We start from the raw sequence: 13,677 nt of genomic DNA, 5'->3' as shown, positions 1-13,677 counted from the left end.
ACTGTTTGTAAATGCAGTTCCCACCACATTGAGTCAGCACAGAGGAATAACAGATGACTCCAGATCATCTGGTGACCAGTCAATGGCCTGTCCCAACAGCTGGAGGTGTTAGCTTTTTTGGAAAGGTTTTCTCATCCATACTCTCAACTCACTTTGCTGCACTAATGGGGTATTTGGCTACAGTGAACAGAGGAAATTATGTGAAGTTATCTGGAGGGAAGATGACCGCCTTACGGCAATGGAAGACTCTTTGTTTATACTTGGCTGCCAAAAGGAAAAGGGTGTCAGGGGGCTAAATGCCAAATATAGAAACCTGAGATAAGGCATTTACTCAGAATGTAGAAGGCGGATTAAGAGAACAAAGTATAATGTCTGACTTCCTTTCCCATATGTAGACCAAATATAAAAGGATGACAAAGGATAGGATGACAAAGGATAGGATGACATTAACTTCAGGAAGTGGAAATCCCAACAATACGTATACAAATCATGGCAGAGGTTTTCAAATATTGAGGAAATTAATCAGAAAACTGATGTAGAAAAGTTGTCACTTTCACAATACTGACATTTTGTATTTTTTAAAAATGAGATTCTTGAGTGTTTCTTTAACTCCATATGAAGTTTCTCATTTTGAGTGTGGGATCGTATATTTCTCCACCCTCTGCCTCATTAATTGTTAGGTGGCCGCCAGGATGCACCAGTTTAAAAGCAGTTCCTGAGCAGGCCAGTGCTCAAACTTTGCTGCTAAATGTTGCAGGTAACTCAAGACGATATTCATTCGAGTGCCAATGGACCTGTAAGATATGTAGTCTGAAACTAAAATCTTGAATACTTTGACTTGCACATAGACAGAATCCATACTCAGCATGTTTACAAATCCAGGACGATGGTGCATTCAAGTTCTTTCAGTATATACAGTAACATAGTCAGAAACCAAATTTTTACCCTGGTGAAGAGAGAAAACTTACCACTGATTATTATCATATCATTATTATCATTATCAAGGCAGATTCTTTTAGTCATGAATATAAAGTTTGTTACTGCTGATATGTCTCATTTTTCTTTTGGTCTTTAGCTAAACTGCTTCACAATTTACAATCCTGTTAATGCATCCTGTATCAATTGTTTAAATAAACAGACAAATCAATTGACAGATAGATTGATGACTGATGGAAAAAAATTATCGTGCCATCATACCAGGGTTTGATCTGCCAAAAACTGCAGCCTTTCAGACCTCAGTAATAAAGATCTGCTTGAGTGAATATTTAGTCTACCCTCTCTGAACGGCTCTGTGTGTTTCTGCCTGAGGCGATAAGGTTCGTTCTGCCTTCTGAGCAAAGTTGGCTGCACTTCGACTTGGAAAGCAACTTACCACCATTATAAAGAACAAGTCAAGAACACAAGGTCAGGGTCTGTCCCGTCTAGACACATTCAGACTTTACAGTTTGATACAGACTTTCATGAGAAGCCCACGGCCAACTATTAACACCTTCCCAACACTGCGTCAGTAGCTTATAGTGTTTGCTTTGCTGGCAGCAAGAATCTCTTTTTTTTCTATGTCGCCATATGGCACAAGGAGGCTAATTAGACTGAGGAATGTGTTAGATTCATAAATCTTCATGATGTGACAAAATGCAATAAGAGTGAGGATATTTCTAGAAATTGTGAATCATTATTAGGGAGCATATTTTACCTGCTCTCGCGAATGGAGCATGTCATCACTTTCCCTCAGGCCGTGAAGAAACTACACCTTCTCTGGTGATATACAACTCTGTGACGCTGCATCAATAGCTCAGGTCAGAGTTTAAGCACAAAACGGCCTGTGTGATGGATGCGACACACGTGTGCACGCAGTCTGTTGTGAACATGTGGCCTAACGAATAAAGATCCCACCGTTTCGGACTTGCACTCGTGCTCAAAGTAAACGAATTGTTTTAGAAAAGAAGCCTTTCAGAAAGCCACTGAGTACTAACATTGTCCGGTTTAGTGGATTAAATTCCTGTTCAGTCTACCTTAACCTGTATGTACTCACGGAACTTTATGTTGACTGATTTTCAAAAGACTACAATCCAGGCAACAATTATGTTTCCTCCATATAAACATGTATGGAAAAGCAATTTTGGAGAATATAGACATAGCTTTTATGAGACTGGGCTGCAACTGTCACAATCTAACCAATATTAACAACTGAGTTTAAAGAGTTGCTTGTTCCTTTTTGAATGTTTCCAAAAATATACAACTGTCTTCCTGTGAAAAGGGGTTTGCAGCCAGCAAAAACTTCTTTGTAGATTCACACCCTGTTGTTGCTCTGAATTTCACACACACGACAAAACTCGTTGACTTTAGAGCTTTGACCACCTTTGACCAAAAGGTTGCACTCACAGTTGAAGTCGGGGGTGATGGAGTTCCGTGTCAGGAGGCTGTTGACCGTAATCTGATAGATGATGTGGAGCAGCAGGAAGGACATACTGGTGAAGCAGAGGGACTGCAGCAGACGCCCTGTGTGGCCTGGAGGAGGAGAACAGCCACAGTGAGTTCACCACCACCAGCACTCAGTTTAAGGATTTCCACATGTTATTTCTGCCATTCATGCGCTGCAACCCAGAATAGGTCTCTTTGCTGGTTATTTTTTCTAAGCACAGAAAACTTTGTGTAACATAAGAATGAAATTTTAATCCTTTTTGAGCTGCAAAACATTCAGAAGTGCCTGGCATTTTTTATATTACTCTAAAGGCAGAGCAAAGAGAACAACAATTCATATTCATGTGATCAGCTGTGAAGTCTGGAGCTGCTTTTGAGTGAATTAGTTCACTAAAAAGTTGAAGGTGAGTGGGACAGCACCCAAACAGGATTTTCTGTGGATCGTGATACATATCCTGGTTAAGACCTGGCAGCATTAACATAGAGCAAAGCTTAGTTCTGTTCAAAAGTCAAATAAACATTCTGGTGGACCACAAGACCTCTAATTCCCTGATTCACCGTGGACGGAGCAAAACCAGGCTTTATACTCAATTTGAATCTTTGGTTTCTGGCTTCGGTGGCTGTTCATGTTCTCAAGAAGTGACCGGACTCTTTAATGCCCGTAAAGAATACAGCTGTCAGTGGACATTACCGATCCTGGGAGGGAAGGATGAGAGCAGTCTGAAGACCTGCCACAGCTGCTCCACACATGGATATTTTATAGTGCACCTACAGGTATTTGGGATAATTTCAGGAGTTGTTATGGTGATAACTCTCAACAGTAGGATTTTGCAGAACTCCTCTTATTGCAAATATGAAAATGTGCACCCACAGGGAGGAACAAGTTTGATGGGACTTATTCAAGGAAGAAATGACAGCAGTGCCTTGAAACATTAAATTGTCCCACATATCTCCAGAGTTTGGTCCACTGCTTCTGCACAGGGCAACATCCCCATCTCATTAAATTTACTGCAACCTGGTGGGGGAACACATAGCAGTTTTATTATAGTGTATGGCACAACATCCTGGCTGAGGTGAAATGCTACTGCTGAGCCTCAGGCAGTTGAGGGCGAACCATATCAAATGTGTGCACCAACAGACCACAGAAGGCAAATTAAATGTTGAAGTGAAAACAATTTGTGCTAATTTCCCATTGCAATTCCCTGGGCTTTCACAAAGAGGGAAAAGAATGCTTGTAAATATGAGGTATGAGGACTGTTAGCGAGGTTCTGCGTCCAAATTGGTCCTAAGGCTCAGGACAAAACAACTGTTTTGGCACTGCCCCCCTGTTTTCCTATTTGTAACAGAGCATTTTTGTTGTGTTACGGCCATCTGTCTTAGTTTCCTGACGCTCATCTTGAATTAGCATTTTGCTTTGCTTCATTATTCAGTCCCAAAATGCTGTCCCAAGAGCACTTTTTTAAAGGTATCCATAACTGAGAGCATTGTTTAGTTTTAACAATAGTTGCTTTTTCCCCTAATCAATCAGAGAATCACGTCCATTTGACCACTTTAATACCTGATTCGATCACATGGTTTTGCCAAACCATAGTGTCAGAGATGGCTGGTGAAATGCTTTGAACCACAATGCGATGATTTGGCTTTTTTTGAGAGGGCCATGCCAGAGAATGTGGTGAAAAAATTTGTCTTAGTTCTTAAAAAGTTATGATACAATTTGATTTGAGAAAAAGCCAAACTAGGAGACCTCCGTTAGCAGTCTGCTAGCTAAAGCATAAATGATCCGTAACATCAAATATTTATAAAAAATTATGCAACTGCACTAAAAGACCCCCCCTCCCCCATTCAAAAAGGCATATAGCACACACTGTAAAGGCTCTTAAAATGCCTGCTACTCGCACCAGTTTTTGTTCACCTCCACTGAGAATTGAATCCCTTCAATGGGATGAGGAGCCAAATACTGCAATAAAGACATTAGAGAGTAAATCACCGACAACAACATCAACAAGTTGCATAAGGTATTATTTGTCTCCGGTTAGGATTGCAGTCTTGTATGTCCTGACATATCCTTGGGCACACCACACTGTCGTGGTTTTTTTAAAGCAAATTACACCTAATGAATTATTCACGTTCAACATTTGGTCTGGATTAACTTTACCGATTTAACTGTCCTTTAACATTCAATAGACAAAATGAAACAGACCATCAAAACAAAGCAATTGAAAAATGTGTCTTTTCTGCACAACGAGATGTGTTTTTTTTGTGTGTGTGTGTGTGTGTGTGTGTGTGTGTGTGTGTGTTTTTTCTATTTTCACTGTTAGCGTGAATTTAAATTCATATACCACAGCCAGCAGGGATATGACAAGTCATCCTCTTGTCATATCCCGGTTATGCTTATTCTCACTACATAATTAATTAATGTATGAATAACTACTTCAAAATTACCTTTCATCCTAAATGTATACAATCTGAAGTTAAATGGACAATTGGTGATATGTAGTACAAATTCATTTTGGAAATGCTGTTAAAACTAGCTGTTCAAAATTGTATACATTTACATAGTTTCCAAACTAAACAGTTTTTCCTTCAATAGACTGACAAATGTTTACCTTAAGTTTCTAATCATCTCATAATCAGTCAAAATATAATCCTGTTACAAAGACCCTGTTCACTGAAACTTCCTCACCTGTCTGTTGCTGATGACAGACAGGTGACAGTGTGGCAGGTGTTACACTAGAAGAGCTTCTAATACGCTCTGTTCAGTTTAAATGCATGAGATCATTTCTTTTTTCTTTCTGCTTTCGCTCATAATGACTCTAATGTCTTTTTGGTGGTTAAAGGTTACATAAACATTAGCTGGAAGAAAACGTATCACGCCCAATTCAGATGACAAGCAGGACTTTGGAAAGAAGAGCATCACAGCTTCAGCAAAATCTTCTTGGTTACAGAAGGCTTTTTAAAAAACAGCAACTGACAAGCTTCAGTGTATTTAAGAGGTTGCAGAGGTTGGACTGGGTCGTTAGTTTTTGCAAGTCAAGGTAAATATCTGGGTTTTGCACTCAAGTGTCACATCAAGTCTCAAGTCCTAAACTTTGAGTTTCGAGTCCTGAACAAGTCATAATGCGCTCACATCAATGTGGTTATGAGAAATAAGTCGCTAAACAAAAACCAGCAGCTGTTTGAGAGAGTGCTACAGGAATCCAAATGTCTGCAATTATTGTAACGACAACAGAGCTTACAGACTAATAAGAACCAGAACTTGCAAAAGCATTATTTGAACTGTTACTGCTATTTGTGGTTTTTATGGTGTATTTAAGCTTTACTCCGTAGGTTGTCCTTGCCTTAATACAACCTGAGAGGTAACAGTAAATAGAACGGGAGAATGAATGTGGTTAATACTGTAAACTGGAACAAAATTACTTGCAGTGCGATCTAAATAATATTAAATTTTAATTTTGCTGCAGTTGAAGTGTCTATCATATAACTGGACAACACATAATCCTGATAAACATTTTATGTGTAGGCCTACTTCATCTTTTAGACTAATAAGACAGCTAAGTCTTCACATTGAAAAAATGGTCGTGTAAATCCTGACTTAGCTGCCATGTGTTGAATCACGTCTGAAGTCAACAGCCATCAGACACGCGAACACTGAGTTTTACTAGAAGACTTCTCTCTTTAACTATTGATGAGGGTGTAAGTGGTCCACTTTCTCTGCTCCTCAACTCTCCCTCTTGCTCCTTTACTTCCTGATTGTTATTTCAGCTGGAGACGAGCAGAGACAGCTCTCGGACTGGATGTTGTTCCCTCTGACAGGATGGGTTTATGTATTATTAAACACTGCATGTGGTCTCCGGCAGAAACCCATATTATGTTTAGTATTTTTGCGGTGAGGGCAGGGCATAAAGGTGCGGCTGAAGATGGAGACCGCAATCCCACATTCATCACCCGTAAGGAGAACAGTCAACTCAGTCACTTCTCATAAAGCTCTCCTGTGATTTATATTTCTCTGGAGGGTGAATGGCTGCTGCATAGCCGTCGAAGGACGGTGTGGGGTGGCTTTCATTGACCAAACTCTTTTTGAAATCAAAGCACAAAAACAGCTTAAATACTTCAACTTTCACATTGGCTGAATTAACTAATAACACCTGTCAAATACAAGCAGCTCACAGTATTACAAAATGAACCTCAGATAAAGAGTCAGTGGAGTCTTAGGAGCAGCTTTTAAATCCACCTTCGATAATTGGAGTGGTTAGTCATTATCAAAAATATACCAGTTTTATTTTTCTTTACAGACTTTCTTGGGTTTCTTTTCCTGTAACTGTAAAGATTGTGTGTTCAGTTGTTTTTCTGTTTTTAAATTTTATCTTTCATGTAATAATCTACAAATAAACCAAATCTTTCGTCAAGCGACATCAGATCTCAAAGAACATGTCTTTGTATCTCAGATGTGGGTGACCGCCAACCATTTTTGTTATTACAGATGGGCTCATGCCCGCACTAACCAATATTACCTTTCACAGACCGAACTATGTGCCAAATTCATCCTAATCTCAAGGAAATTCTAGTTCCCTACAGAAGGGGATGGTTTACATAACACTGAGAGAACAATATTGCAATTCAAACTGGAGGCTTTGTGGAAACAGTCAAGATTCTCCAGGCGATTGACAAACCCAAAGCCAATGAATGTGTGAAGTTTTAAAGAGAGTTACACAAGAGATCTTACCCTGCATTGTTGTGCTTGTGGGCTCTGCGAAGAGTGGAATAAGCAGGAGATAGATGAGGTAGACGAAGGACAGGGCATTGTACCTGAAAAGGCAAGCTGCAGAAACAAAGACACAAAAACAGATTCAACGGCAAGTCCATCCATTTGATCAACATAAACAACAACAAAACTCTACTTAAACACCACTGATTCAGCACCGTCTTTATTGCCTTGTGTGCATTACATAACGTTACACAGTAAATAAAGGGCAGAAGCTGCCAGTGGTAACAAGCTGCCTGGTTAGGAGTCATCATTGAGATAAACTAAACACAGATTTGAGAGAAACATGTGGTGAAACTCATTAAAATGTTCCTGTGCAGAAAAGCTGCTTGCAGTAATAAAAAGCCAGAACATTCCTGCAACCAAACTTTACACTCGCATTACCCTCATTATCTGTTCTTCTGGCCTGCATCACAAAAAGAGCCTGAGCTTAATTTAGTCATTCAGGGAACTGACGTTTGTTTTGAAGTGCAATAATCGCCCTCGGGTGTTAAGTGAGACGATACCTGACTGAGCAGCTGGAGGTCAGATCTGCCTCTCTGTGCTGCAAGCCTCACACAGTCCAGCCTTATATCGCCTGTGAACATTTCATTTTGCCAGAATCCCATGGCATTTCATGGGTTGTGAATATTATTGAAACTTTTGTTTTATGATAAGGCTCTATAAAAAACAAAACCTCTGTGACGTTACGCCCCAGATGCCCCTAAAATGCATGATGCACGTCTGGGTTTTCAAAACAGGAAAATAGCTTTTGGTTGCCAAAGTTCAAATGAAACACAGCCACATGGAGTGTGAAGAGCGTGAAAAAGACTGTTTCATTTTTGTCTCATTGAAGAATAAAATAAAATTGCTTAAGTCTCATATGTATAGGACTAAAACAAGGAAAATGGGCAGAGTGTGCTATGTAAAATGTCGAAAAGCTGTAAGTTTAATTGTGGTCTTTTTCCAAATAAAAAGATAATTACAAAAAAAAAAAAAATTGCTTAAGTCTATTAATTTTTATTTATTTTTTATTTTTTATTTATAGTTTATACTGTATATATTCATAGTATTTTTTCATTTTTTTCACTACATTTAATTGATTTGTCAAATTTAATTTGTATATATAGCGTTTATTATAGCATCTTATAGCCTTTTCTTTCATTCAGAGCTGCATTGATTATGCTGCAAGTTGATTAATCAAATAATTAATTACTAACTATTTTACTGTTTAAGCAAAAAATTCTGGCTCTCAAATATGGTGGTTTGACAGTTTTCTGTAGTGATGGACAAACCAATCAATAACCAACTTACCAAGAAGACAGTCATCAGATTAATCAATAATGAAAATAATCACTGGTAGCTGCATGAACTAATCCAAATTAGGTCAAGTTTGAGTTTAACTCACTGTTTCAAAATTTAGGACGTGTCTCAATAAATGACACTGGATTATGTAACTCCACACACTCACGCTTTCCCGCACAAACCCCCTACACACACACACACACACACACACACACACACACCACAGACGATCGTAGCACATGAAGGAAGTCTTTTGAGCTCATGATGAAAGTTAAAACACTTAAGTGCAAACATGACTTCCAAAAACCATTAATTGATGTATTGATCTGTAACGCGCCTCATTTCCCAGAGTCAGACTGACCATCTGCCCTGATCAGGGCTTTTACCAGTTAAACGGCTCACATCACCTGCTGACTGAACATCAATTAACGCATTCAAAGTGAGCCACACCGCAGCAAACACTTTTCATGCCGGAGACATACTGCATGATGTTTTTACAAACCTGAGTACTTTTTTACAGCTGTAAAATTAGCTCAAATACCTTTTCACATAACATTTACACTTCACAGATTTTCAAGGTTTCCTTACATAAGCACAAAAATACCCTCCCATTTTTAGGTCAGCAGGTAGTGTGGTAGGGAGGAAACCACACAGTAACATTGTGTAAAATGTGGACATACTGTCTGACCTCCCAAATTTCTCTTTACGGTTATATCAACAAGCACACAGTTTACAACCTGGTCGCCTGCGTGAGTTACCATCCCAGTCATAGAGATCAGCCCGCCTCAGCAGCTGCTGGTCTTGAACTACTGAAAGATTACACTTAACTGCTGAAAATGGTGCTTTTATTTATCTTTGCACACTCAATGGACCTATTCATTGACATTTCACTTGGCCATGACTTTTCCCTTGCTGCAGCCCTACGGTAAGTGAACCTCCTTGTTCTCTCTGTGCTCAGATGCAGACCAATGAAAACTAACAAATGTTATTAAATGTTATGGGGGCTGTCATCTTTGAGAACGCCAGCATTTGTAGGTTGCATATGGGATAAAGTTTCAGACAGTCCAAGCACCATTATGACAACATAAAAAAGCACTTAACCATTATTGTTCATCATGTTTTGTTTCCTTTTCGAACTTTTCAAATACGTAGATTCAGGTTAAGCCTCTGAGGTGAATGAGGAGGGAATGACTCACTCCCCACCCACTTCATTTTATCGTCATTAAATGTGGCATTAAATAAGCTCTAAACTTGTATATTTTGCCCATTTTGCTGGCAGCCTGGATTCTGCTGCCCTTTAATTTATCTTCTCAGAGTTGCGAATCTAAAAGTCATTTTGAATTTGTTAATTTTTTTAATTTGCAGACAATCTATCAGCATCTACATGGCTCTTCTCCCAGCGCTACCCCGCAGGCACTTGACCGCAGTCTTCCTGACCATTTGCCTTCGCTGTATGACTCACCATCTGAGGATTTTTACACAGGGAATGAAAATAAACTGCCGTTGTTTCAGACATCAGATTACTGCAAAAATCCCCATTCACATACAATCAGGCTTTTTGTCTCTACCAGTAAAAGATATTATTACAGCCACACAAAGCCTAAACACAAGGGAAGCAAACCAGCCTTAAATGTCAAATTAAGGCCAACTGACTTCAAAGTTTGAGTCCAAAAACAAAAATGTCATGACAGAAGATAAGGTGATGCGGTGCCTGGCCGGAACGGCGCTGGTAGATAACAAAGGAATTTAAACCCCTCTGAAGAAAGTAATAAAGTAATAAAAACCATACCGCAGTCTATACCATCACTGTGCAGCGGTTTACTGTTTTCATCAGAGCATGAGGGTTGAAACTAAGTGGTTGATGGATCCAGGATGACATGCAGAATGCAACATGTTTAATCCAAACACTGATTTTAAAGTAAAGAAACTGCTTCTGAGTGAAAATAAGAATTTTATTATATAGTCCAAACCGATGTGCTTTTACTGTGCATATAACAATAAACATCTTGAATAAGCTTTTCAGGCGACATAATTTCATTCAAAGCTGTAATTAATGTCAATTTTCATTTGTAATCAATCTTTTTTTTGAGTAATCACTTGATCTAGAAAATATCTGCAAATCATGAAAATTTCAACTTTTCATATGCATGTGCTTCATTTTGACTGATTAGCAGTAAACCCAGTCATGTTCAGTTAAATGCTTGCCATATGTGCCTGAAAATTTACTTAAATGATTAATGAATTTTCAGTCACTTTATATATATCTATAAATGAAGTTGCAGCTCATTTGTTTAATTCAGTTTGAAGAGTGAATATGTCTAATTGTTAGCAAGCTAACTCACTGGCTTAGTGGTTAGCTAAGTACCGACAAACTACTAGCTAACTAATTCTAGAAGCTAATGTGAGTCGGGCTAATGTTAGTTTACAACATATATTAGTAAAAAGAAAAAAGTAACTTATTCTCAATGACAATGTGGTCACAGTTACAGGGTAATGGTAAAATAAAACTATAAAGCTCGAATAACACCACTGTAACAGAAGCACAAGTAGAGGGGTGTCAAATTGAAATTTGCTAATTTCAACTTAGCTAACATTACCTAGCGATAGCTAGCAAAAGCTATTGTTCAAAGCAGAACAAGTAAGGTTGTGGCCGCAATTAAAGTGTACTATATTGAGCAAGTGGGTGTTTTATTGTTTATAAAAACTTTTTGTTTTCAGAGGTTACCCTGCATTTACTATCAGCAGTTTTGATATATTATCCTGCTAGCTTACCACCAAACAAAAATCAAATTTAGCAAAACGTTGTGACTCTTCTAACGCTACAGGTGCTCCTTTTGGTGTTTTAGGCTCAGACTGAAGACAGTTTGTGTCACAGTAACCACACTTAATATAAAATATAGAATAAATAGATACATTTACTTACAACAGTAAATTTTCCTACAGCTCTCCTCCCGAAATGTAGCATGTCTATGTCTTTAATTTTACAGACAAAGAAAAAATAATACATGGTTCTCAATCTGATCCATAGAGTTTGTCCTTCCCACCTCACTTCTGTCTCCAAAAAAACAAGATGGCGGCAGCTTCAATGCCAAGCTCGAGGCCTCAGAAACGGTAGGCCACCGGTGGGGTGACATCACAACAGGTTTACACTCGGTCATGTAATTTGTCTTTGTTTTACTCTCATGTGCATGACTCTGCTTCTGAATGGCTTACAGACCCAGCTCAACTATTTTAAGACTCTTTTATGTGTAAAAATGGCAGCTATGATGGTTAAATTAAACTAAATTTGGCTTTTTTTTCCTACCTGAAAACTGTTCTTACCCCTGACACAAGATATTATTTATCTATGTTTTTTAGGGCTGTAACTCAGTGGTAAAAGAAAATATACAGCTTAAATCAAAAAGCTTGTTTTTCCTTTTGATTCTTACTAAATTAAACTAAACTTAACTAAATGTTATCATATAGGCCTGGTTATGCACTTGTGGTTCAAACTGCAAAATTTTGTTCCTATGTGTTGGGATACTAGAATAGCCAATTCATGTACAATTTTTAGAGGGTTAGAGGCATTATTTTACACAACCACATCTCCTCTGGACCATCACGATGGTGCCAACTGTGTCTGTTGTGTCTGATGCCAGTGATGCTCCCAGCAGCTAAGCATCTGTTTGCTTCCGCCTGGTGCTTCGCTCTGCAGCAGCCTTCCCCACTCAACAATGCTGACCTGCTGCACCGGACATTCACAGTTTGATATCAGATTAGACGTTTGTTGCAAGTGCATGCTCATAATCATGTTCACGCTCCAAACTCTGCCAGTAAACACATAAACAGCGGCCTGTTTGATCAGCGAAAATGTAGCTCTGTGTGTGTGTGTGTGTGTGTGTGTGTGTGTGTGTGTGGTAGAGGGACTGTGTACACATGAGCCCAGCAGTGTACTGTGCTTTTCAATAGAGGTGCTGTCAGATGGCCAACAGGAAACACAGACTATGTAACGTCAGCAGACAAGTCTTTCACGAGGACATGAGAAAAGCAACAGGATGCAACATATTTTACACTACTGAACATATACAGTAAATGTGTGTGGAGTCAGATAACATGTGCTGTGCTGCTTCCTCCCATTCAGCACAACATATACTCTGTCACAAACATGACATGAAAGCCAGAAATATGAAAATGTGGAAAACAAGGGGCAGTAATGAAACCTGAAATCATCTCCCAGTGTTCCATATAATACAGAAAAACAACAGCCAGCTTTACACTGAGTGTGAGCTGACGAGTTGATGGTTATTGATTTAAACCAAACCCATTCTGTTTTAATTACGATGAGATCTTTCTCTAACAGTAATAACGAAGGAAAGTCAGCCGCCGGCGTGGAGGACAGAAATACCTTCATGCCGTCTGGTCCTGTATACCCTCCCTTCTTTCCACTTTACATTTCCTTCATCCTGTCAGTTACTGCGTACAGCTGCAGTGAATGACAAGTGCTCATTTGCACTTTGAAAAAACATAAAATATTAAAGGTATGTTTACGATAAAAGGGAAGGCAATTCTTCTCTCCCTCACAGCCACATTATTAATTCATACTGTTAAAACGACTTTCCACGAATTAATGGAGACAATGCATGGCCTCACAATTGCTTTTGGAAATAAAGGGGGCGTCGGGCTGTCAAGTGATGCATTATGGTGGTACTGAGTGGGTCTTATCTATAGAAAGCAAGCTGTTAGCTTTAAAAGTACCTCAACCCCATAAGTCTGATACAGACACCACAATGAAACCACAGTGGCAGTTAGATGCTAATCATTTTTCACTTGTGGCCTACCACAGGATTAAAACACAAAGTAAACGCATTTAATAGTCTGCGTCCAAGGTGCGAGTGTACAGTGAGACCCACAAATCCTAAATCAGCGTTTAAGTGTGCGAAACCAGTAACATCCGAGCTCCAACGACAGCCCAATAAAAATGCCACGTTCAACTGTGAGTCATCTGCTGAGTCTGCCTGGCAAAAGAGTGAATCAAACAAGACATTCACAAACACTTTCAGAAATAACTTCATCTGTGTACACCGTTTTCCTTAACAAAGTTTAACATGCTGTAAACACACACACACACACACACACACAAACTGACTAAAACCCAGAGGAATGTGCAACAACACAAGACAAGCAGTTCCAATACAGTCAAGGCAAGATAGATGTTAATTAACACTATTAAC

The 13,677-nt window shown here is 39.0% G+C and overlaps 1 protein-coding gene across 3 annotated transcripts in view; it reads right to left on the bottom strand.

Moving 5' to 3' along the window:
* LOC124069088 (piezo-type mechanosensitive ion channel component 2) overlaps positions 1-13,677 on the bottom strand; it is a 69,614-nt gene that overhangs the window by 54,469 nt on the left and 1,468 nt on the right. For all 3 annotated transcript variants that reach the window (XM_046407837.1, XM_046407838.1, XM_046407839.1), the window contains exons 2-3: positions 7,145-7,240; positions 2,383-2,508 (exon numbers count right to left, since the gene is read on the bottom strand). In XM_046407837.1, coding sequence (XP_046263793.1) covers positions 2,383-2,508; positions 7,145-7,240 — 222 coding nt within the window. The remainder of the gene's footprint in view (positions 1-2,382; positions 2,509-7,144; positions 7,241-13,677) is intronic.

This window comes from Scatophagus argus, chromosome 13, assembly GCF_020382885.2.
Source record: "Scatophagus argus isolate fScaArg1 chromosome 13, fScaArg1.pri, whole genome shotgun sequence".
Taxonomy (NCBI): Eukaryota; Metazoa; Chordata; class Actinopteri; family Scatophagidae; genus Scatophagus; species Scatophagus argus.
Note: the sequence above shows the minus strand (reverse complement) of the source record. Positions and strands in the feature narration are given on the sequence as shown.